The sequence below is a fragment of the Molothrus ater genome, chromosome 3 (assembly GCF_012460135.2).
Source record: "Molothrus ater isolate BHLD 08-10-18 breed brown headed cowbird chromosome 3, BPBGC_Mater_1.1, whole genome shotgun sequence".
Classification (NCBI taxonomy): domain Eukaryota; kingdom Metazoa; phylum Chordata; class Aves; order Passeriformes; family Icteridae; genus Molothrus; species Molothrus ater.
The window spans coordinates 59277406-59304808 of NC_050480.2; the positions used below are offsets into that span (position 1 = coordinate 59277406).

At 38.3% G+C, this 27403-nt stretch overlaps 1 protein-coding gene across 2 annotated transcripts in view; it reads right to left on the minus strand.

Moving 5' to 3' along the window:
• Positions 1 to 3809: 3809 nt before the first annotated feature.
• The window catches only part of TMEM200A (transmembrane protein 200A), a 53190-nt gene continuing 29596 nt past the window's right edge, over positions 3810 to 27403 (minus strand). The window contains exons 2-3 of one of the 2 annotated variants that reach the window (XM_036404570.2): positions 25094 to 25137; positions 3810 to 6980 (exon numbers count right to left, since the gene is read on the minus strand). In XM_036404570.2, the coding sequence (XP_036260463.1) occupies positions 5489 to 6964 (1476 nt within the window). In that variant the 5' untranslated portion in view covers positions 6965 to 6980; positions 25094 to 25137 and the 3' untranslated portion in view covers positions 3810 to 5488. The remainder of the gene's footprint in view (positions 6981 to 25093; positions 25138 to 27403) is intronic. The other variant, XM_036404571.2, reaches the window with a different exon arrangement.

Here is a 27403-nt window from a genome sequence, read left to right on the forward strand (position 1 = left end):
TGGATTAGATGTTTCTGTGAACACTATCCTGAATAATTACACTAGCTGGAGTAAAAACCGATAAGGAGAAACAATGGCTTTATGCTTCTTCCTATGGGCAATTCACAGAGGCTGTAGACGACTCTCCGCTAAAGCATTATCTACCTGAATTAGAACCAACATACAGATTTTTATTTAATACAGTGAGATGCTTTTTTTTTCACTTTCAATGAACTTTTTTCTTTTTTCATTTGGCTCAGAGTGGAATCTTGAAGATCACCTAGTTCCAAACCCTCTGCCATGGGTAGGGACACCTTCAACTCACCAGCTTGCTCAGAGCCCCATTCAACCACGCCTGGAACACCTCCTGGAATAAGGCATCCACAACTTCTCCTGGCAATCCATGCCAGTGCCTCACAACCCTCACAGTAAACATTTTTTCCTAATATTTAATTTAAGCCTACTCACTTTCAATTTGAACACGTGTCCCCTGTCCTGTCACTGAGTCCTCTTGTAAATAGTCTTGCCCCATCTTTCTAGTATGCTCCCTTCGGGTACTGGAAAGCCACAATTAGGTCACCCTGAAGCCTTCTCTTTTCCAGGCTGAACCACCCCAATTCTCTCAGCCTTTCCTCATAGGAAAGGTGCTCCAGACCTCTGATCAACTTGATGACCTCCTTTGGACTCACTCCAAGACGTCCATGCCCTTCCTGTGCTGGGACCTCAGAGCTGGATGCAGCACTGGAGATGGGGCTTCACCAGAGCAGAGCAGAGAGGCAGAGTCCCCTCCCTTGACTTGCTGGCTATTCTAAAATAAAAGTATTCCAACTATCCCATTTCCATTCCTAACGAGACTTAGAGTTGTAATTCTGCCAACTGTTACTCAGAAAAGTAATACTGTTAAGAAATGGGCTTTACTGAATGTGTAAAATACTTGAGGTTTATTTCAGATACTGAATCCTGAAATACAAACCAATATGGCCATACATAGAATATGGATGGAGGAATTGATAAGTGGCACTTGAAAGTTAAACAGAAAAGCTATGATAACTGCAATCAATTTGCTCCTGAGTTTAACTTGAAAAGGTTTAGACAAAGGGCTTGCCCTTGAGTAGCTAAATCATATTAAATGAAGCACTCCTACATTGTAATAGGCTATTTATTCCATTTGCACTCTCATATACACATGCACAGTCTTCCTAGAAGATTTATACTTGCTCATCACAATACCATATTTGGTAGGAAAATTAACAAAAAAAAAAAGTGCTGGGAAGATGAAGGCAGAATTTCCTGGGAAGGATTAGAAAAAAACTCATATAAAGAAATAATTTAAGAGTATAAGACTAAAACAATCCAGGAACTCCATAAGCAGAATGAAAGTCTTTTCAGAGAGAAGCTGCTGCAGCAGGCTAAACCTAGGTCTCAAATTTTTCTCAGGAGAAACTACAGGACCAGCAATGCTGCATTTTATGAATGAGCAAAACCAACTTAGGATCTGAGGAAAGCAATATAATACAGTTGCAAAAAAGATTATTTAGGTAATGTAAGAGGCAGGACCCTACCTCCAAACCTGGCAAACTCAACAATTCTGCTCAGTTAATAACATAAAATTCCACTTCCAAAACCATACTGAGGGTGCCAGATCACCTTTCCATCCTTTACACAGCTCCAGCCTTAGGGCAGCCATCATGATGACTAACACTGTGCCAAAGCCCTTCTGCTGCTGAGAAAACTCATGCCTTCCCATCCATTAAGCCACGTACAACTGAGCAGCTGAAAGCATTTGTCGATCCCTCCTGCAGAACTCGGCACTGCTCTGCAAGAAGGGTTTGGTTCATTGCCTCCCAGGGAGAGTAAATTGGAATCACCAGGGAGTAGTTAAACTATCAACCTGTCAAGAACCCAAGCCCGGTTTCACGGATTTTATCCAGCAACCACTTCATGTAAAATACAGAAGCAATTCTGGAAGAGATTGTAACCCAGCATTGTAAACCTATCATTTTAGAGTACTGCTCTTTATTTCCTGATGAAACTTGCCCAAAAAATGTGCTTTGTTCAGGAGGGGCAGACGTAACCATCAGTCTGATCCACAGGCAGTGATTAAAAAGCTTACTGAAGAAGTAGAAAGTATATTTTTTAATAGTCTTAGGCAGAGGAAGGACAAAACTCATTGTTTGTATGATCTAATTTTTTTTTTTTTAGTTACTGCATATAAAGGATGCAGAGCCATAACAGGTCCTCTGAATAGATGTAAAATTTAGCTTATTCTAGGAAAAAGTTTGTGGTGTAGCTCCACAATTATTTCCTCTAATGACAAAACTGCCCTGACTTTGGCTTTTCACACCGCAATGTATCTGAGAAACTCATTGTGGGGCTACACATCAATAATGGAAATTGTATTTTAAAAAGTCTGTGAACAGTATCAGAAACTGAATAGGATATTTATAGACTAAAGATACAATTTAACACATGCTTTTGTCTTTATCAGTTCCTTACTTGCCAACAGCACATGGCTCCCATTTTGGCCACTGTAAGGTTCCTGTATACCCCCGTGTATTGCAAAGGGTCCAGACATCTTTGCCCTACTTCAGTTTCTGATGTCTGACTATGTTCAGGACTTTTGAACTTTTACAAATTTTCCCAACCTGAGCTCAAGCTGGAACTACCTAAGGAATATGGAACTATGTAGTGTCCTACATGAACCCTGAAGGGAGCTGAGGCTTTCCCTCAACACAGCACTGGTGAGGCCACATCTGGAGTGTTGGGTCCAGTTCTAGTCTCCTCAGAACAAAAAAAGACATGGACATACTGGAGCTGATTGTGTGACGGGCCACAAAAATGATGAAGGGACCTATGGGGAATGGCTGAACCAGCTGGGACTGCTCAGCCTAGAGAGGGCTCCAGAGGATCTCGTACAAATACCTAAAGGAGGTACAAAAAAGAAGGAGCCAAGCTCTGGAAAGAGTCAGGACAAGGGACAATGGGCACAAAGTGAAATGCAGGAGGGTGCCTATGACCATTAGGAAATCTCTTTTGCTGTAAGGGTGACCAAGCACTGGCACAGGTCACAAAGGGAGGTGGTGAGGCCACTCTCCTTGGGATTATGCAAAAATCATCTTGACATAGTTCTGGGCAACCAGCTCTACATTGTGAAACAGCTCTGCTTGAACAGGAAGGGGGGTGGACAAGATGACCTCTCCACAAGTCACTTTCAACTCCAACAGTCCTGTGATTATCTGAATGAAATACTTCATTTTATGTTAATACGGAAACATTTTTGTAGTAGGTCTGTCAGGCATGAAGTTTCTTTATGAAAGAAAGCTATTTTGATAGCTTTACCTTGGTACATTTTTCCCAAGTGAGTACATTTTTTAGTACCTACTATCTGTGTTAAAATTAAAAGTTCATCCCCTGCTATACTTACAAAGGAACTACCATTCCCACATATGATAGTATGTGAAAAGTCTTTTAAGCTGTGATTTAATGTAGCTATTAAGGAAATAAAAAGCATACATCATTCAAATCTTTAATAGTGTTTTCCATTCTTAAAATAATACTTACTGCCAAACTAAAAAGAGCATGATGTTCTTTCTATACAAAGTTTCTCATAGCAAAACCACTTTAAATACATTTCACATTTCATCAGTAAAAAAAGCGTTCAGGCTTTCCATGTGTAGACATGTCACTGAAATCAATTACTCAGGAAGAAATATCTTGCGGCAGGCTAGTAATTTAGGCCAATGTTGTGTACAGTGTCATGATACCCAATTATACTTTGGTATGTAAGATTAGAGATCATGGAGGAAAAAACAGGTCTTACAACAGACATGTGTAGAGAGACATTTTATTGCAAAAAATAGCAAATGTCTTAAGAACACAAACCAGTGAGTTATTAAAAGCTTCATAGCAAAATATTTAGCCAACTCTGTTACAATATATAGGCTTGAGGTTCTAACAGTTAACACTATGCCTCAACTCATCGAGCAAGTAATGCTCCTGATACATAAACACTGCGCAGTTGAAATACGGAGCTGAATATTTCATTTAAAAAAAAAAAGAGAGAAGGTATTTTATCCTTGATCTTTCATAATCTAAGTAATTGAGAAATTACAACATTTTAACAAGCTTGATTCTTTTTGGGAAAAGCCATTAAAAATAATTCCTGAGTACTTAGAGTAAGTGAATATATCAAATCCGGCCAATTAAGACCAACACCCTGTTGGGTGAGCCTTGCAGCTTTGAAGGGACATTCTCTAACGTGGCTGTAATGGCAGAATCATGGCCTAAACAGCAATGAAATATATGAAAACCTTCTGATACACGCATTCCAATTCTCCTTTTCTTTAGCAATAGCCTACAACTGTCAACTGTGAAGCTTGCTTTGCTGAGAAAAACATTGTTTAAAATGTCAATTCCTTTTGCAAAATCTTGTAATGCAAATTGACACAGCTAAGCCTTCGGTAAACCATAATACCAATAATTATGTGAAATATATAAATAAAAATTTAGGCAAGGGGCTTTCATACTATGTTAGCATAGGTATTGAACTGTATGCTTTGTATCAGTATCTTGAACATGGAGATCTAGTTACTTAGCATCTTGTTATTGTAATGAGAGGCAATATACTCATTCTCCATTATTGTCTTCAGATGCAAGTTACAATATCATCTTATTATACACCATGTTTCTAAAATCCTGTTGGCATTCATCATTTTCCTAAGATTTTAATTGAATCTTTCTATTTTGATTTTAAAACTGCTGCCAATCAAAGTGGTTTAAAGACTAAATCCCAGAAAAAAATTCAGATTTCTTACTTTATGTATGCTTTTCCAAAATTACAGGATTAAATTACAATGGATGTAGAAAGATTATTGTACAAAGCATAGTTAATAATTCACAACACTGGTATTCACTTGATCAATTACAGTGAATTCACAAAAATTGTTTTATTATATCCACTCTTTTCTATCCACTCACCCCAGTATGTAAACAAGTTTCTCACTATGACAATGGCAAGACTGCAGTTTCTGAGATGTACTGCAAGTGAAAGACAACACCTAGGAATAAAGCTCTGGATTTCACAATTCCAGTATGTGCTCCTGTTCACTTCCCATTCTAGACCACAAGACCATTGCTTTCAGTCTCTTGCAGTCTTTAAATCAAGAGAACTTACAGGCAAATTGAGCTTTTTTTCCTAATGCAGTCTCTTTCAGTGAAAAGTAACATGCGTATATAGAACAAAAGAGATAGTGACTTGGGAATAATCGGAATCAGTCGTAACAAAACTGTCCAAGCAATGACAATGTACAGTATTGCAGCCGAATGTTACTGAGACAAGAAACCCTTGGTTTTACAATGATGAAGATCTCTGTTCGCACAAGCCAATTTTAATGGGCTATTAAGCATTTGGTAAAGAACAGGCTTGTACAGTCTCACTGAAAAGGAAACACTTGTCAAAATGCTTTTTTAAAAAATACCATATGATATCTTCTAAATTGCAATTTAAATATTAAAATCTTGTTTCAGAAGTTCCTCGCTTCAGGTTGTTACTCAAAAACTCATCATGTTCAAAACTCAAATTATTATGAGATCTTGATATCATAAGAAGCTTTTCCTTATTAGTGAAGTCTTTCTTGACTGCGGCTTGTGGCACAAGTAACCTATCCATCGGGTCCTCCTTGTTTTCTAGTTTCATATATCCTTTACTGTTGCTCCGATCCAGTCTGGGCCAGCTGGGGTGTTTCCTTTGTTCAGCTTGGACGGTGAGCGTAGATGGACCCCTGTCCAAATCCAGGGACTTAGAATGTGAAGACAGAAGATGCAAAGATGTGTTGGAACCAAACTGCTTCCTGGCAGCACCAGGAGATAAAAGCTTTCCTGTGCTTGGTCCAAGAGTCATAGAAGATTTGAAGGGATCAGATGGAGTGTCCACAAAAGAATTGTGTCGTGGCAGCATGGAAGCAGCTGGTCTGTAGGATTCATTGGTATCAGTTAGTGGAATTGCAAGAGAATCCATTGACAGATTTCTAGACTGACTCCTGGTGATCTCTGAGTCCTCAGTTATGTTGTCTATACTGGGTTCATCTATAACACAGTTATTCAGTTTAATTACTGGCAGTGTGAAAGCACTAATGGAAGAAGATACAATGGATTTTGTTTCACACTTTATAGAGTTAGTGTTTTTGTCATCTGAAGCCTTGCTGGAATGAGGGTAAAGTCCAAAGACTGAACCAGATTGCTCAGCCAGCAGAGGTGGCAGGAGGCTACTAGTGGTCCTATCTTCATTTAGGGTAATCTCATCTTCTTCAGCAGAACTATCCATTCTAAGATTGCTCTTGAAGCCAGAGAAAGGCGCAACTGTGTTCGCAGCCAGCCGTGATGCACAGGAGCTCCCGCTGTGCTGGAGTTCTGCTTCCCCCAACAAGCCAGTGAAGGCACCACTCAGCTGCTTTTGTTCCCTGATCCTCAGGGTGTGGATGTCTATTACAGTGGAGTATATGTCTCTCATGTGTATAATTTTTGTTTCCTTGTCACGGTTTTCATGGAGAATGGCATTTGCACAGATAAAAATGAAGATTCCAATGCCCATAGTGAAAGGTCCCAGCATTTTCATCTTATCCGAGTGCACGTGCTGTTCAAAGAAGCGAAGTAAAATGCTTCCTTGGCTTCTTGGGGTCCGGGTTTCATTTACAGATGGATTATCTTCAGAGCCTAACAGCTGTTCCTTCTGGGGCCAGTATCCAAGGATGGCCATTGCAATTCCAAAGAATGCGATAAGCACTCCCAAAACAAGAAAGAATCCCGATGGAGAATAGAGACGGATTTTGCCCCTGACAATTACTACATCTGTCCTGGGCCGCCGCCGAACTGGTTTCTTCTCCTCAGGAACTGGTACTCCAGCAAGATTTACATGTTGCTGAGATCTGGCAGAGTCTTGCCTTTTTAAGGCAGCCAGTCCTGTTATGACTCCTCCAGTTGCTATCATAGTTCTGTATTGTGCCCTGGAGAAAAAAAGAAGCAGAAATGTTGAGGCTGTCTCTACAAAACTAAATAGTTTTTTGTTAATATGAAAATATTTATTGATCATTAAAACACTCCTGACTATAGCTCCAGTTGCGGCATAGTCACAGTTTCAAGATTCACGTGGTATCATAAAAAAAAATTCTTTTCCCAACATCCTTTTTCATTGTAAATATAGATAATAAAGCTTCCATCAGTGATATAGACAGTAAAGCTAGTGCTCTTAGTGGTGATATATCAGGAATAAAGATAAAATATCCAGAAGTCTTACCAGGTAATTTATCTCTGGACTGGTCTGCAGCAAAGTCAATAATATATTATTACCTTGTTGATAATTTCAGCACTTTAGCTACTAGTTATTTTTAAAACTTCTGAGACATAATGTCTGTGACTACAGTTCATTCTACATTTCCCCTTCAAGAGATCTTTCCTGATAGATTTCAGCATATATTCATACATATTTATTACAGCCCTTAAATAAGCTCTTATCAAGTCTATTCAGATTTCCTGAGTCTCAGCTGAAGAATCATTTTTTCCTTTCTTAACAATGCTGATCCTCACATATCTAGATATTTTCTCCCTTTGTTTGTTCCTCTTGGACTATAGGTCAAACACCTCCGTTAAGTTTTATCAGACAAGAAATTTTCATAAATTTCAAATTAATAATTCCAAATTTTCTTAGTTTTAAGAGGAGATTTTATTTCATTTTAGACTTTGGTACCTGGTTGCCTGTTACATAAGAAATATTAACCAGCAAGGGTTTAAAGAGAAAGTCATATTTGATCATTTTTTATGAGCAAAAGTAACAAATAAACAACACAGTTCAGGATAATTCTATTTTACAAGGCATTTTGACTCAAAAATAATTTCTGTGCTTAATTAACTAGTATTCGAATTAATGAGAGATTACATTATAGAGTAAAATTAAGGTACTATAAGTTAGGTATGAAAAAATTCCGTCCTCTTTGGTAGTGTTATTATGCTCAGAGATAAAGAAAGACTGACAGCCTGTCGCAGAGGAAAAGGCTCTGTGTTAAAACTGGGGGCAGTTTAAGAAGCAAAACCAAAGTGGGACTGAATGAACAAAGAGAGGTGCTGAAAAGCAGAGGTAAAGCAAATTGGTTACTGCTTGCAATTTACAGGCAGTGATTCTCATCAGATCCCTCAAACTCATTTTGTTTTAAATTTTAGCAGTGCACCTCTGGTAAGAAAAACCAAAAAACGTTAGATCTCTTGTGTTAGGAGAAGCAGACAGACTCTGTTATATGACACTATCACAGATTTCCAGCACTGCAAGCAGGTGTCACATAAGCACATCTACAAGCAGCAATCAGCCCAACCCACCAAATATGAACTGGATTAGGAAATTAATTAGGCATTTGGAATAGGTGACTAAGTGGAAGGAAATTGAAAACAGCAATTTATATGACAGAAAGACTAACAACCCTGAACTCCTGCCTTGCACCCTCACTATTAAAGGACAGAGGGCTTCCTCTCTTTCTGGGAAACCTTTCCTTTACGAAGAAAAGACTTGAAAAGGTCTAGGCTGATAAGTATGCTGCATTTTCTGAATTTTTGCAAGAGAAATCATAACATTATTCCAAAAATCTCAGAAATTTCACTTGTACTCTCAGGTTTCATGTTCATAATCTCTCTGGGAATTTTCAGACTTTGTAATTAATTTCATTTTTGATACTACCTGGACAATTTCCATACTTCAGTGCAAATTAATGTCTTGAATGCTTCATTAATTTTTTTTAAGATAAAAATGTTTAAATACCCCAAAGAAAGTTATTTGACATTGATAGTCTTTCAAACTTTCCCATGTGCTTACATGTTTATGGGTTTCAGCCAAAGCAATAGTTCATTATTCTGTAAAACAATGTTTTGAATGTCTGGACAGAAATAAACAGGACTTAGTCATTACAAAAGATGTTATATTTTGTTATGACTCAATTAAATATAATTTGTTTTCTCTATTAAATAACTTAAGATAATTACAGCACTTCTTTACTGAAATGTAAAATCATTTGGCTCTAATCTAATTTGTTCCATTAATCTTTTACAATTGCCAGACCTTTGTGGTGAACAAGGAGTTTCCATATTCATGTGGTATTTTACAGGCACACACGAACCCACTCTGCTCCTTCTCAGGGCTGCCAAGGAAGGGAACAGGTATAGCAGTTTAGTGCTAAATTCACACTGTGCCTGTTGGCAGGATTTGTTATTTTATGTACTGTTCTCTGCTCATCACAGCTACCTGAATTGCACCAAGGGTGAACAGAATAAGCTTACATCTGCTTGCTAAATATTTTAAACATACCTTTAGCAAGATCTCCCCTCTAACTCCAAAAAGCAGAGCAAATAAAAACATGCTTAAGAATTACATCTGGGGGTATCTTTCTGTAGAAAGTTCTTATTTGCAAATTTTGCAGAAACTGGGAAGCCATATCTCAAATTCACTATTATCTATTACTTGAAGGACAGAAATTCAGATTTCTGAAAGTGAGAAAGAAAGCAAGATCTCTCAAGGTTCACAGCTGGGTTCCAAACTATTCTATGAATTTGTAATTTCAGGGGAATATATTCCTCTCTTCCTTTTAACTGCATCAGAAATTGGGCTCAGGGGAGAAAAAAGTCTGGCTGCCAAAAGACACAAGCTTATTTTGTACATAGAAAGAGTCTCTTTCCTATTTCTTGAGTTTACATCAATATTATTGTACTTTCTTTCACCGAAAAAATCACAATCAAGTTTATAAATAATAATTTGTAATAAACCAATTTTGCTATTTTCTGCAGCTGATAAAATCAGTAGTGTTAAAATACATATTGGTATGAGATGGTTTCACTTCATCCTAGCAGCTTTACCAAACCAATTACAATGAAGTGTATATTAATAAGAAAACCATATTTTAGAAAATACTGTATTTATAATAGATGTTATTTGATACATATGATACATATGATTTATTCTGCAAATCTGTTTCATTTTGTCACATACCAGGCACAATATGAGTGCTGCTCATTAAATGCTGCTTAAAATAGAAATAGATTGGTGGAGTTCCACCTTTCCATCCTTGAGGGAGGCTCACCAGGAGTCAGACGACTCCCATGCCTCCCACTGTCAGGCAATAGGACACCCAGTGGATGAAGGGGAGTGGAAAGGGGTCCCTATTTGGGGAGGTAATAAAAATTCCTCCAGACCCCCTATCCCCTACCCAGGCGCCACTTCGGAACAGGTACGAGACCCCGGATCTAGAGGGTCAGCCAGAGGACCCAGAAGAAAATTATCTGCCCAGGGAGCTTCCCAATTACACTCTGTCTGTCAGAAGGACCAGCACCTCTGACATCAAAAAGAAAAGAATGGTAGTTGTAGTGGGTGATTCCCTCCTGAGGGAACAGAGGTCCCCATATGTCAACTGGACCCATCCCACAGGGAAGTCTGCTGCCTCCCTGGGGCCCAGGTACAGGATATCACTGAGAGACTCCCTGTGCTGACTCAGCCCTCTGATTATTGCCTACTGCTGATACTCCAGGCTGGCAGTGATGAGATGGAAAAAGGAGTGTCAGGGCAACTGAAAGGGACTTTAGGGCACTGCGTCAAGTAGTTGACAGGGCAGGAGCACAGGTAGTGTTCCACTCAGTCCCTTTGGTGGCTGCAGAGCACAGAGCAACTGGAAAGAATGGGTTTCATAGGATGTTCTAGTAGCTCCAACTAACTTCTCATTCCACTACTATTTTTTTCTTTCTGTGACCTAAGAGGACACCACCTTAATACCCATCTTTCCTGCCTACTGACTAGCTTCACCGCACAACTGTACTGCTGCCAAGTAACTTTTTTTTCAGAGATGGCCTTGATGCCTCAGGTTTTAGCTTTTATAGTTTTCAGATTCTATTCTGCTTTAGTGTGTAGGGGGATAAAATATAAGAAAATAAAGACAGTGCAGAAAGTAATCTTACACCTAAGGAGTTGCAGCTGGGCCACTTATCAAAGATTAGGAACAGGCCTGACTTTAACAGGCCACAGCTGTAACCAATGAGAAGAAGAGTGCTATAAAAGAGTGGGGTGGCTGGTTGAAAAGGGAACTGGAGTCAGTTGGCTATTTTGGGAAGAAGAAAGAGTCAGTGCTTGGAGGAGCTGCCTGTGAGAAACACCAAGAAGGTATGAAACTTTTGTGTTAAGGAGACAACAGTATGGAACCCCTGCAATAAGATGACAACGTTAGCGTCTTAAGTCTAGGCTTTGTATTAAGGGATAGTAAGCTCTCTTCACAGAGTAGGTAGACAAAACCTCTCCTTCTCCAGCTGGGGACCCAAAGACAACCAATCCAGATCTCAGGCTCAAGAGCATAAACAATGGTGGACCGAAGATAGAAAACAAGAAGGATGGGACTTCATGGGCTAAAACTGCAACTGGACAGTTACCTCCAATATGCTAATGGACCAAAACTTATAAAAGTGTGGGACCCCATGACCTGTCATCTATTTTGTGGCCATTTTGGGTTGTGCTGCCCAAGGTGGATCTATTTGAGGCCTCTTAATAAATACCTACTTTATTATTTAGCTCCGTCTAGTCTCTGTTCTAGGTCAGCCTTCACAAGGCGTCAGCCTTCACAAGGCATCAGCCTAACTATTAAAAGTCTAATTAATCTCTCAGTAACTATTATCAATTCTCAACTTGCAGTAAGCTTAAAAACTTGAGGCTTCTACTTTAAATGCCTGAAAACTAATGCCATATCTAATTTGTTCAACTATTTTGGTGTTATCTAAGTTCTTACTTCTACCTACAACTTAGTCTTTTGAATATGTGCAAAATAATTTGAATTATACAAAGATATTTCACTTAATTTTAAATTCTTCCCAGCAAAGATGGGAAGCAAACTTTTTTTTCTCTCATTTATTCTTTGAAAAATGACTGAGAATTATGTGAAATTATCATAAATGTACATGTTATTTCCTTGCAGTTTAACTTGATGTAGAGCTTTCTGAAAAGTTCATTTCTTGTGTGTCAGCAAAAAAATTAATCATTATTGCAGTAAGAAGTAGTGTGTGAAATCAATCAGATTTTTTATTACTGTAGCATTTCCTATCTGATTATTTCAGCTTATTAGGAAATTTATTTTCCAACAGTATTTGATTTGTTATAATTTAAGTTACTAAATTTTGAATTTTAACAAGAACACAAATTTTAATATCAGGGAAAGTTTCTTTCACATTTGATAAGCCTAGAATCCCAGAAATTATGGAGGTGACAGACTGTTAACTCATAAAATGTTTCTCATAATCAAGAATGCAAATGACAAAATCAAAAGAGAAGATGCAACTGAGTAAACAAATTAATATTAAGCTGTATTTAACACATCTATACTTCCTCTTGATGAACAATGTATACATATCAATGCTATCTCTGCATAGAAGTTGTCATCTGGTACAATCTGTCCTATTCCAAGGGTAAAAATATCCAACTTTATAGGCCCAAAGGGATTAATCATTCTGGTAGAGACTATACAGCAATAGTCAGAGAGTAGTTCCACAAGAAGCAGAGAAAACCATCTCAAATTATGATTTTATTTAGCAGCAATTTTTTATTTAGCAGAGCTTAATAAGCAGCCCCTCCAACAGGACGACCTTGCAATGATTCTCCCTTCTCCTATCCATTCATCAAAACATGGCCTGGCTGAACAGATTAAAAAACAAAGCAAGCAAAAACTGTCTTTTGCATTCATGATTATGGGGTATTTTAATTTCACTTTAATTGATGATAGCTGAGAAGAAAGCACATGGAATGTGGCACTGAAAATCTTCATAACTTCAGCTGGTATTTCAAAGTCATGCTAGCAAAAGCCAAGGATGTGACATTTAAAACATTAAAGCTTTGGAATCTCCAGGTGAATCCAACTCATTTGGGTTCAAATTCCCTTTAACGGTGTCTCTTCTAGGCTGTAAAGGGATAAACCTTAGGGACTAATCACACCCTTTTAACCCCGTGGTTGCCAATCAGTCCAAATTGTGCAAGCAGTTTCACAGCACAAAAAAGCAAAGGCAAGCTGCCCACAGGCAAGACAAGAGTACCAGGGTGTCCAAGTGGCAGCAGTAAGCAGAAAGTCCACTGCAGACACTGAAAGAGAAGGTTCCCTAGGTGTTGGTAGACCATGCAACTATATCCAACAGTCTGTATCTGCTTTACAATAGTACCATGTTAAGCAGTCAAATCTTTGCAATCATAACTGAAAAAAGGAGCTTGCTATTAAGGACACATCTGTTGGGAAATCTGGAGTCTGACAGTGCTCCAGTTATTTTAAAAAAATCGAGATCTGGCAGTGGTTTTCAAATCTGTACTGGCTGAAGCAAGACCACAGGGGCCCAGCAGTTACCTCTGCAGAATCTGTGAAAGACAACTAGCCATGGCACATCAGAACTTTTTCACTGTCCTACTATACAAATTTGGGAACTCAAAGAAGGGAAAATGAACTTTTAAAAAACAAGTCCAGGCTTTAATGAGAGTTACAAGATCTCATTTTTATACATATTTTTATAACTATACTGTGTCATTTTGAAGCACACACAAAGGGTACCTTTGCATTGTACAAAGGGTCACAGTTCCTTTCTATCAAAGTGACTCGGATACAAATTTCAATTGTGGCAGGTAATTGAAGGAGGCACACTGAATCCACAGTGGATATATCAAATACCTATTTCCACTCAAATTCGTTCTATTTCATTAGTAAACCTGGACCACGGCACACTTAATCAAGATCATTATGACAGTCCACTGCCTTGAACTAAAGCACAGCAAGGAAGCACAAGTATGCCTGTGAGTAACCTGACTTCCTAACCTAGCTTTCCTCAAGCTCTTACACTGTGTCTTCATAACTCAGTGGAGAAGTTATAAAATTATACCAAATCACAGCAATTACAATAAGAAAGCCTTGACCCTTTGCTGTAATTTGGAGGGGGGAGGGAAATGAAACTCATACCAAAGCACCAAACTAGTCTAACAAAGTTATACTTAATTAATATTAAGTAATTCTCTCAAATGGACAGGGACCAGACCTTTCTTACAGAGACACAACTGATCAATACCCAAGTAAGTCATCACAAAGATTCCATTTCTGTTGGCAGTAATACAACCCTCTATTTCCTTTAGAAATCTTTTTCTCTCCTTCAGGGGGAGAAAGTTCCTTCCTTTAACCAGTTTGCACCTCTTGTGCATGTCATTGTCTCATGTCCTAAGACCATCTGCTTGGTTCTGGCTTCTTGATCATCCCTCTGTAGGTACTGGGGGTTTGTCCTCCCAGAGCCTCCTCTTCCTCAGGGCTGAATCCCTGAAGAAGGATTTAGCCTCTCAGCTCAGTCTGTTCTCAGAAGACAGCTTAAAGTCCTGGAGCTCCATGCTGAACTTGCTGTAGTCTGCAAACATCTTTCTTCACACTTTATTAATATGAAACTCCTTTTTTTTGAAACCACCTGGGCTTTTATTTGACTCTAAACTAATGTGAAATTATAATAAAAAAATTGCAGACTTGGAAATACTGATAAATATAATTGTAGGATAAGAGAGAGTGCCTGTTACTCAGATTTGGGGAGTGCTGTGACTCCATGCTTTAAATCACAGCAAAAAAAAATCCCTTTTGAATTACTTCATCACTTACAGTATCTGCCATATACGTTAATTATTCCAACTATTATGCCAAGGTCAAATGTAAGGTGAACACCCAGCAGTACTGCATAAAGATGAATGCCTGAGCTGCTTATCCTCTTTGCTATTATTTCTCCTTCAGCCTGATCTTTTCAGTGGGTCATATATTGTAATTCTATGCAAAATCAGCAACATTCAATACTGGCAGCATTACACAGAGCTCGTTAGCTACTCACAAAAGCACAGAACACACATCAAAGAGGGAAAGAAGGAACCTGAGTTTCTATATTTTGTTTTCAAGACGCTGCTCTATGACTTGGCCTAGATTTGGTCTGCCAGTTTTTGCCTGGCCCAGTTGAACTCACTTTTAAATTTGTTCCATCCACAGCTATGTCTACTGGCACACTGCAGCAGAGCAGGTGTGAGTCTAGAGAAGTCATGGATTTTACTAAGGTAAAACTCATGAAACACGAGGTGGCTGCCAAGGTCTCCTGTGTCTGGAACAGCTTCCCAGTCATTATACAGTGAACCAAACATGTTCTCAGGTCACAAAACACCTGTCTCACACAGCATACACCCACTTGTCCCACCATTGTCATGTGTGATGTCCTGAATTACCAGCTGTCCGTCTCTCTCTAGCTGCACCATTTTAGTTAAAGTCTTAGATGATGAACTAAAGAAACACAAGATCTCAGGCACTGCATGTACTTATCTGTGGAATGCTTACATAACCTCTGTATCCACTGTATTAAACTATCAGTAAATTCAGAGCTATTAACTTGTTTTTGGAAGTGTGCACCTATAACTTCTTTACTTATGCATAAAAATTTCCACTTCCTATGCACATATACATCACATCTTGTTCCAAAACCTATTACAGACTAACAGCAAAAAACAAGGAGCTAAAAAAAGACTGGGGAAACAAAAATGGCAAGTAGCTTTATACTATTTGAAGAAAAGTTCTTTAAAATGCAATTGATTAGTAAAATTTTAAAATTTTCTTCCTAGAAGAAAAAAAAATCCTCAGAATATGCACACAGAAAAATAAAAACTGGATAACAAGGTTTTACTGTTGCTTTTATTTTCTTTCATTATCCAGTTTGTCAGAGTTTCTCTACTAAAAAAAAGCTAGGATTTTTTTAGCCTAAACTGAGCAAGGTGACAACTGCCCTTAATGACTGAAGTGACAAAATCTGTTTCCAAGCTACTTCAGCACTTTAGTTTGTTTAAACCCATTTTCTAGCGAAAATCAAATGGAAGCAGATATTGGCTATTTAGCCAAATATTCATAATTATTTTAGATACTTTCATCAATTCAAATTATTAGCGTTCAGATTCAGTGAATAGAAATCCTGGTTAATATATGTCTACAGGTGAGAATAGTAAACTATTTTAAACCTTTTATGCCATGCAATCTGTCGCTTTCTGTATCAAGAGAAAGTAAAGCATTTCATTGAAAATAATCACTTTATAAGCACAAACTAATTTAAAATGTGTAAAAGAAGCAGGCAGATATTTATGTATTTATTTTAATTTGGGGTTTTTTTTTTGTTTTTATCTTTTAGACATCACCAAGAAAAAAAAGGAGCTTCTTTTAGAAGAAAGTGAAAATTTTAAGGTAATACTATAGCCTATCAACCCCAAAACTGAAATCCAAAATGCACAGAACTAATCTAAATTGTGAAGCAAGTTCACACAATGCAGATCAGAGACCAGTTGTCAACCACAAGTCATGAAATAAGTTTTATAAAGGTCTCTAGATGTTTATGAAAGACTGAATGTGCAAAAGCAGAGTAAAGGATTTGTTCTCTGTCGTCTACTGCAAAGGAAAAGCATGACTAAACACTTCAGGGTTTAGCATGCCAGACAAGCTTAGTTTCCTAATAAAAACCAAACATGAAACAAGATCAGAAATGTTAGGAAATACCTTCATTTTGAAGCCCTAGGATTGTTGGTTCTTCAATTCTTACACAAAAAATCTTGAATAAGACAGTGACTGACATTTGGTGTGGGGGTAAAAGCACAGCAACGCTGGGGTGCTCTGGCTACAGTTTTACACTCCCATATCATCCAGCTTAACTAGCAATATGTTACTTGATTTAGTCAGAGACAAAATCTCCAGCCTGGACACACACCTACTATGTGTAAGCAAGCAGCTCTCAAGACCAAACACCAAACAAATGTCCTTATCTGCACTACATGCTCAGTTAATCAAGTTAATTCACAGGTTCTAACAATTGTAATTTCCCACTGCATACAAGTCCAATGACTCTAAGATCAAATAGTACCAGGAACAAAATGGAGTAGGTATTTCACAGAAGGCTTAAGTAATACCCATATTAGATATGAAATCAAATCTATTTGCTCCACAACTAAGATGTCTGAGCAGCTCTTTCACCCTGACTTAGAAAATACTTCCTGTTCTATAAAACACACAAACTCAAAGGAGCAGAAGGTAGCATGCTGTGTTTACTGTCAAAAGACCTAGCACCAATTTTTTAAACATAAATAACGCAAGAATCTAACTCTGAAGAGTACTTATCTATACTGCGCAGTTGCATTAGAAGATCTCAGTGATTAATAGAGGTACAAAAATTATGTTAAGTGCTCAAAAGCAACTGTGAAAGCCACAGATCTAGCCCTATTTGTCCATTAACCCTGGCAATGTAATTTTAAATTACATTGGCAAGAGATACTTAAATTTAAATTACAGTGGAAAGAGATACTTGTCTAGGAATTGAGGTGTCCCAAGTGCGAGGCCCTTCCACCAGCAGGGAACTTCTTCCTACATCATTGTAAAGTCCATGCAAGGGGTCTTTAGAAGGAGAACTGGAATTTGGGGTCTCTCAGCACCCCAGTCACAAGGTGTGAGTGCTTATATGGCCAAGAGAAACATTTGCCATGGCACAACTGTGGCCCAAGCTATCATTACACTCACCATGTCTGTCATTTCCTTCTGAAATCTCTTCTGAAAATACGGGTCAGCATTAGGATGTTTCTTACACTGCAGAGCTTCATGCAAGTTAATCTACTCTGCCAGGCAACAACACAGATCAGCTCCTCCTAAGGTCTCTGTTGTTATCACTAGCAAGGTCACAGTACCTGAGCTGTCACATCTACAGACAGTTCCAGCATCTTAACACTAATTTTTGGTGATTCAGAGGTACAGGTGGACTCTCAATTACAATGCCATTGTATTTCATCACAGTGGCAGAAAAATCAGTGTATGAGGTTTAGGTTATCCTCTGTTAGCAAATCAATCATATAGCTATCATTATATCACAGCTATTATTAGGACATTAATAATGGAGTGAAAATTTTCTTGGGTCTCAAGAATCCCACAAAAATAAACAAACTGGTTAGTATGATGCTATTTCCAGTATGTCAACAATAGTTTCAAATGCTGGATACAAAAAGGGATAGTCAAGTACTCTTTCACAGAGAATGGAAAGCATAGTTCAAAAATAATTCTGGTCTACCACACAGTCAAACATTTTTATCCATTTATGGATGACAGAGAAATAAACTATTAGTAAGTTAACAGTAAACCTCAATTATGTCTTCAACTACAGACTAGAATGATCCTGCCAGACATCCACATGGGGGCATCAACAGAACCTGTAAGCATCCACACTGCTACTTAGCCTATTGATGGGTAAACACAAGTTACAAAGTACACACAAGAGCAGCAGTTTCAAGACACAGATTACTATTTTACATGAGTAAAACAACAGAAATGTTGAAATATGAAGCCACTTCTGCTACGCAAATTATCCATCACAAACAATTTCTTCTGTAATTGTAAACAGCTCTGTTACCACTTGTATTATAATAACCACTCTCTTTGTAGAACCCAAAACTAAAGGTACTATGAACAGAAGGAACCCACTGGGAGCAAAGTAATCTATGAGCAGTGAGACACTAAGAGAAAGACATGCTGAAACACTGTGGGCCAAATTTATGGAACTGAATCTTAAGCTTTGGCAGCAGAATTCACGTACACAGGATACATGACTTGCATAAAAACTCCATTTTTTCTTTTACCATCAAGAATCTGTGAACATTTTTGGGGATTAAAGCCAAACAATTCCTTGGTAGTACATGAAGAAAGGTCAGCTAAACAGAACAGAATAACTGCTACCTCCTCACTTCTACTTGCTTCCAGAATGTCCGAGTGTTGTAAACACAGGGGACTTCACACACAGCACATAACTTGTGAACCTTAAAAGGTCTGCCTCCCTCACCTCAGACACCTACACTCCATACTGCTGCTCTCCATTTTAAACATACACAGCTCATCCATGGGACCAAGTCCTCTGATATATGGCTGAATTGCTCTTACTTCACTTTTTATAAATCAGCATATTACTGACCTGCTGTTTTGCAGAAAACCACCTCCCTTCAGTTGTTCCAGTAAGACTGAGTTCCTAATAGAGAGCCTGTGGAACAGGAGGCTGCCAGGCCTTAGGAAAATTAGAATAATTCTAGCACATGAGGAGTGATCAACAGCAATGCTAGCTAAGGCATGGTGCCCTAGTTAAGGACCTATTAATGGATGCATTGCTGATAACATGCTGGCTTATCTGGTGTGTTGTGCATTTTCAGTGCCCTCCATTTGTAAGTCTATATATCTGTGTTTTAACATATTTGACCTACCCTGTAATTGCCCATGTAATTTAAAACATTATCTCAGTTGACTCGTGTGATCATGACAGATGTCAACACTGACTGATGCTAGCTAATATTTTAATTTAGGAGGAGATGCAAACTATTATTAGCATGTATTATAGGCTGCAATTTCTTCACAAAGACTTGCAGTAATTTTTTTGCTCCTTGAGGTCCTCATTTACTTTATTGTTACATCACCTCATGCCATTAATATTTTACTTACTTTGCTTTAGCCTGGATTTAGTCATTGTTAATTAAAGAGATAAATATCAGTTCAACTTAATGAATGTTCTCCTGACTTACACAAAGCCAGTATAATGTTCAGAATCAAGCACTTAGAAATTAGGCACATTTAAACTAAAGTGAATGCATAACCATGATTGTTTGAGGCACCTTGTTAAAAACTGTTGATCTGTGATACAAATATAGACAGCACAAACAATTAAGAGATGATTCCAACAAGAAGTTAAAAGTCCAAAAGACTGTAAATATAGTCAGTTTTTTCCAGTTAGTGTAAAATTTAAATTTCTAGCTTTAGAATCTTCTCAGATAATCACAGAACATTTGTAGCTATCAGTCAGTCTGGTATGTCTAAACATTTAGTCAAATTTCTGAACACATTGCTGAAGAGAAAAGAAAGCAAGGGTCAGTAAAACTTAGCAGACTACAGAATGATAACAGATACAGTATGGGTTACTCTTTTTTCTTTTAGGAAACTACTGCAAAACTGCCAACTCGTGTAAAAATAGGATGAAGAAATTGGGAGAAGATTAAGCTGAAAGTGTAGCTACAGGAAGCTGTCAGCAGCTCACATAAAGTTTTCAGTTCAGAGTGTAGGGGAAACAGTGAAATACAATGACACCAGCTAATTACTTTTTCAGTAGAAGGCTAGCAACACATTACCAAATTACTTCAAATAGATTTATTTAAGCAGTTAAAGCAACAAGTAAAAGCAACACTAAAATTATCTATCCATATTTGAAGGCATTCACTAAAACTCACAGAAAGTAACCAGAACACTTTTTAACAAATCTTTATTTATGATTCCTCTTTTCTCACAGTTGTGTTCAAAGGTCACAATTCAACTCATGTTCCTCCTAGAGGAAATACAGCAGCAGTGCTAATGTAAGTATGGAGTAAGAGGCAGCTTTAAAATATAGCAGACATTATGGAACAGTTGGGACTGGCCAGATTATTCCAACCAGAGCATGCCTGAAGTGCAACCAGTCTCCAATTTTGTGAGATATTGTCATAGTGCACTGATTCTGAACACAGGCACTGAGCTCTTCCACTTCCTTATGAAAACCTCAAGGGCTTTGAGTCTGCCAAAAAGGCCCTTCCTAGAAAAACATGGGTAAAGTAAATGGGTTGGAGAGCTAGATTAGTGTGCATATGTATGTATTTATACAAGAGTTCAAGTTCATTATGTGACTAAAATGTGAATAAAGTAATTACTACTTTAACAGCAATGAAAGAAGTGCAGTAACAGTACAGTAAACCAGATACCTGATAAAGTAAAAGGACAACTGGGTTTTTTCTCAAACTGTGCCCAAGAATTAGCAGAGTAAATATCAAAGAAAAAAGTTCTGTAAAACTGAGCTCATGAACTGAGCTTGACATTTGAAATAGTGGCTGATAGAGCTGCAAACACTGAGGACCACACAAAGTGAATAAAGAGATAGAGGAGCATGCAGAAAGATGAACCAGATCATGCAACTATGCACAAACAGCCTGGAATGTCAGACATAGAATGTAATTTAACCAAGGCATATGCCAAAAAAATTAAGGTAAGAAACGCAAACATGCTAGAAAGCAAGAAAAAAAGCAAACCAACAAAGATACCTATGCAAGCAATGAAAAAACATGACAGATGATAATAAAATCAAAAGGGAAAGTAAAAAAAGCATCTGGTTAGAGAACTGTTTGATTTGTAGGAAATACGTAAGGTCTGTGGGAGTTAACTAGTCAGATACACATGCAGCTTCTGGCAGATTTGGCAGCTGATCACATCCTCCAGGTTCAGCTGGAGGACAAGATTTTACAGAACAAGATTCTCCTTTTCCTTTCACATCACATCACCATTCTTCTCTATAGAAAGGATCTACTATCACCTGCCCAGAGGCCAAAATAATCACTTCACTGGTGCTTTATTTAGACTTCTCATTTAGGCTTCTCATTTACTCTTTCATTTTCCTTATCCTAGGGTATCAGTAAGACACCAGCAAGAAGCAAGAAGGCTTGCTGCAGTCCTCTCAGAAGTCATGGACTGCTCTATGCTTGTTCAGTACAGACAGCTAGCACAGCCACCATCAGACAGAGTGGGTCATAACCCCCCAGCCTCAGACACTTTACACCACCAGGCTGCCCTGAAACACATGCATGTGGCTTCTCAGGTTGCCTTGACATCTCAGGGTGTGGTTCTAGGAGAGGCACATCCCAACTGAGAGCATTCCAGGTTCCTGCAAACTCTTTTATGCTTCTGCCTTTCAAGTAACTGAATTTGAGGAAAAGTTCAACACAAGCCTTTGGCAATTTTTCACAGCTAAGTTGATGAGTGGGTGAAAGAATGGGTCAGAACAGAGGGCACTCAACATTTCTGCTGTAGCCACTGAAAGCTAAATTCAGAAGTTGCCTACTACATAATTAGAAATATAATTTCTGTACTCTCAGAAAACAGGATAGACCATTTGGTATTTTTGTTGTTGTTAATATTGGCAAATGTCTATTTGTTGCAATGTTTTATTCAGGATCTTTGAAGGATCCTGCTGCAAACTGCAACCATGAACAAACACCCTGAGCACTTCAGATCGATTAAATGCTGTGTCTAGATTTTTCACGTGGACAGTCCACCTCCATATGGTTCCAAGTCACATTTTCCAAGCTACAGAAAGATGCTTGTATAGTAGACCTCTATTACATGCTTACTGATAACATGTGGCAGCCTTGTGCCACTCAGACAGAAGGAGACTTCCCCATCCTAGGAACAGTCAGTGACAATATTGACTCTGATGGTTTCCCAAGGGCTGTTACTACATGCCTTTGCCATAACAGGAGCACAACACTCAGCTCATCACTGCCAGACGTGCTGAAAGGAGGGAGACAATACTAGGAACTGCTTTATTTAAGCTGACTTAAATATCCAAACACAAACCCAACTGCTGTGCACTCTTCCTAACTTTTCAGTTCAAAATTAACATGTAGATCCAGAAATCTAGCCTGAAAAATCCCCATTTGAGCAGCAAAATAATGGACCCATTTTGCAGGAAGTTTGTGTGTGCACATTATATGGAGGCAGGACCTTAGAAGACAAACCCAGATGTGACTGCCTGCTTTGGGACTAGTGAGACAGATCTCTAAACTAGCCTGGAAGAAATTACTGCTTCTCCAGCTCATAGGTCTTCCCAAAAAAGACTCCTTTGCATGAAGAATTTTTCTTGATAAAATATTCTCACTTGTATTAAAATCATTATAGAAATGTGACTAAAGAGCATTTTTGTTATCATCTAAGATTGACAGAACAGTTTGGGTTGAAGTGACCTCCAAGATCTAGTTCCAACCACCCTGCTATGGACAGGGACATCTTCCAGTAGATTATGGTGCTCAAAGCCTCATCCAACCCAACTCTGAACACTTCCAGGGATGGTGAATCTGCAACTTGTCTGAATAACCAATTCCAGAGCCTACCATCCTCATAGTAAATAATTTCTTCCTTATATCTAATCTAAACCCATCCTCTTTCAGTTTAAAGCAATTTCTCCTTGCCCTATGCCCTTTTATGCCCTTGTAAAAAGTCCTTCTCCTGCTCTCCTGTAGGCTCTGTTTAGGTACTGAAGGTGCTACAAGGACTCCCCAGAGCCTTCTCTTCTCTCAGCCTGCATTTATTGGAGGGGTGCTCCAACCCTCTGACCATTTTTGCAGCTTCCTCTCAACTCATTTCAACAAGTCATTAATCATTAACAGATGTTAATGACATCATCAGCATCAGCATCCCCTGGTGCCATAAATACCCCATGTGATCCCGCTCACAGAGGATCAGTATCTGTAAGAAGATTCTAATTTTCTTTCCATCTGAGGTATGATGCAGGTCATGCAACTCCTAAAGCAGGACCATGGCATCACATAAACTGCTTTTAGAGTTGCTGGGACATCCATGTCACTCTAAAAGCCACAAGTCCTGCAAGCTCTGAGAGTTGGCTAGAAATGGAGCCATCTTTTGTGTGCCATCTTTTTCTAGCTTGAAAATGTGCAATCCATGCATGATGCAACAATTCATGCATGCTACAACACCACACCCCTTCTCTATTCTATTCTATTCTATTCTATTCTATTCTATTCTATTCTATTCTATTCTATTCTATTCTATTCTATTCTATTCTATTCTATTCTATTCTATTCTATTCTATTCTACTGTTGTTACATTCACAAATAAGCATAGGGACACCTGTCCTTGCTAAGTGTCAAACAGCTCTAATTGCATCACACCACCATGTAACACTTGTTCTGAAAAACAGTACTGAAGAACATTAGCAAAGTGAAGTACAGCCCACAGAATATTTATATGAAACCTTTAATTTTCCATCACTTCCTGATTATCTTCTGATTTGAGCTGTGTGACCCAGCTGAGCATTAACATTGATTTTTTTATTTAATTACAGACACTCTGGCTTGGAGAGCTGTGACAAGCTGAAATTCAAATGAATAGGGCTTGCCCTGGCCTCCTCCTAATACATGCTGGGCTGATTAATCCAATCCTGTTCTGATTTTCTGCAGTGCAGGATATGTTTATCCATTCCCATTCCTTCACAATGAGTGCTGTTCACAATTTGCATCACTGATTTACCACTGATTAACCATATGCCCCACATCAGCTTCGTGTACTTCACTGAAACTGTAATCACAGAAACCTGTTGCTGTAAAAGGAACAGGGGCAGTAAGAACAAGGCAAAGGGAGGGCAACCTGTGTTTTTGACGAAGGATTTACAGATTAAGATTTGTATGGGCTGCAAAAGGAATATATTCTTCTCAACATTTTTATTCTTATCCTTTTCTCTTGACAGCACATGTGGTTGCATTACAGCTCAATGGTTGAGAACCTTTATTTCATGGATAAAGTAAGTAGATTAAATCCATTCAGTGCTAACTCTACTGGCTCATGGAAGGGGTAAGAAAGAGATGCTATTCTGAGCTAAAAAGTACTGACTCATGCTTCTTACTGTAAAATCATAACCAGATCCCATCATACCAAAACCTACTCTTAGTCATTATCACAACAAAGTCATGTTCAGGAATATAGCTATAAAAATGACATCATCATCAGATTATCACCAGTAGAATTTAACCACTTCTTAAAGTTGAATATGCATTTCCTCTTTATGGAGCAATTAATGCATAAAAAAGCTGAGGGCAAAATTTTGAAAAGCAATTCAGAATATTTTTCAGAAATTACCTGAGAATCTTATTTTGAAATGGAAACTGAGGTCCCCAATTACTTAGGAGGTTTTGAGAGTTTTTAGGCTCTGAACCTACAATTACAATAAAGTTCCTCTTTAAGCATCTGAGCACTAGATCTTCCAGATTCAATCTGTTACCTGGGCCATGGCTCTTCTTCTCTGACCCTACAACACAGTCTTCAAATTCCTATTTACTAATCACCAAGAAATTAAGTTATAACTGCTTCCCTAGGGCAGCTGTTCCTTCCTTGTTTCTGCCTTATTCTCCCCATATGTTAGCCTTACAACGACTTGGATTTTAGATTTTCAGACAAGCTTTTAACTGATGAATTCCTACCTTTGCTGTCTGTAGATCAATAGGGCTTTACTGCCTAACAGTCTCTGTCAATGCAAAAAGAAGAAAAACTGTATCAAACAAGGCAACAGAGGTCATACTATTCGCTTCCCTAATGTGTCTATAGGAATCACCCTGTCATTATTTTGGGACAAAATCTTTGCATTTTTCACTCTTTATTTCAGCAGTCCATGTCTGCTTGGGGTCTTGAGTTGTACATAAAAAGTAGATTTAAAATATGTTAAATGATGCATAAATTCAGTAGTTCTTCCTTTAAATTACAGTAGGCTTTATACAGCAGGGAGGTGTGTTTGTGAGTATAAAAAACAAGCATATTAATACATAAGGTGTTAGCAAAATTACTATCAAAGATTTACCAGTCTTTTGCTGAAAGGATTAAAGTCTTTCAATTTTGCTCTTTGAAAAAATGCTTCCTTGTAGTTCACAGCCCACCTGTGAACTTCTGAAGAAGTTTCCTGTAGAAAATTACAGTGGAGGGGGAAAAATAATAATATATCATACATGTACATAGAAAATAGTATTTATTACAATGCATTGCCATCATATATAGGCAGCAGCAATAGTTTATTCAAAAGCTCTTGTCAGCAGTGTATGTAATTTGTGGACTTAGCATCAAATGATCATCAAATGATTACACAAGTACTACATTACTGAATATAACCATGCATTCAAGATTATTTGCTTATACAAACAGAAAATAAATATATTAATCAACAAATTATGTAAGATTTTTTTGCCTAAACAGTCTGCCATACTGAAACACTGAGATTGGCCCCTCAACACAGTCCTCTTCATACAAAATTTAAAAGAAACCTATGCTTTGTATAATGTCAATATTCAGTATAACTTCTACAAATAGAGAATCATAGCACATCCTGATTTGGAAGAGACTCAAGAATCATTGACAAGAATTACTGAGTCCAACTCCTAGCCCTTCACAGGATTCCCCCAGAGTCACACTGTGTGCCTGAGAGCATTGTCCAAACTCTTCATGAACTCTGTCAGGCTGCTGCTGTGACCACTTTCCTGGGGAGTCTGTTCCAGTGCCCAACCACTCTCTGGGTGAAGAATCCTTTCCTAATACCCAACCTAAACCCCCTCTGGCACAACTTCAGGCCATTCCCTCGAGTCCTGTCACTGGTCATGAGAGTGAAAAGTTTGGTGCCTGCCCCTCTGCTTCCCCTCCTATGAGGATTTTGAAGCTTACAATGAGATCTCCCTTCAGTCTCCTCCAGGCTGAACGAAAAAAGTGACCTCAGCCACTCCTCATAAGGCTTCCCCAGTTGAGTGAAAATGTTTCTTTGATTATTTTTAAAATATTCTCTCCTTAAAGCTGTTCTTAAAGCAAATATAAAATCTAGGGATTAATCCCATTCTTATGAAATTCTCTTACTGCCATTCTAAATCCTGTTTCTCAGAGCCTTCTACTCCCAGCTTCTGTCAAACAGCATAAATGGAGTCCTGAAGAGCACAAGTCAGTCCTATGTGGAGCAGCTTAGAGAGTTGGGGATTTTAGCCTGGAGAAAAGGAGTCTCAGGGTGACCTTATCATTCTCTACAACTGCCTGAAAGGAGGTTGTAGTGTGCTGGGGGTCAGCCACTTCTCCCATGTAACAAGTGGCAGAATGAGAGGAAAAGGCCTCAAGCTGCATAAGGAAAGGTTTACATTGGATATTAGGAAAAACTTCTTCACCAAGAGGGTTGTCAGACATTAGAACAAGACTACTCAGGGAAGTGGCTGAATCACCAACTCTAGAGGTATTTAAAAGATGTGAAGATGTAGCAGTTAAGGACATGGTTTATTGGTGCACTTGGCAGACTTAGATTAACTCTGGACTCTTGGCTGGATGATCTTAAAGGTGTTTTCCAACCTAAACAATTCTATGACTGAAGGATATCTGAAGAGGTATATGTAGGACTGTGCTCTCTGTGGGGCAGAGACTCTGTGATCTGCTGTTCTTTTCCAAGCTGTGCAGAGTCCACAACTCTTGCCCAACAGGTTGTGTACATCACTGCCACTCACCTACTTTGCATTCTCTCCATTCAAATATTCTCAATTCTGAATAATTTTTAGTTAACAGGTGATTTTCAAGTGTTTTCTGTTACCAGATACATTTCAGAAATTAAAGCAAATGCTCAGTGAAAGTTGCTTTGACACTAATTTGTGAAATTCCATGAAAATATGTAAAGCAAAACTTTTTGTTTCACTTCTAGCCATTGGACAAAAGTGGTCTTATTGGAACCATCTCGAGGGACAGTTCTAAAACTGTGAGATCAGATTGCATACTGTACT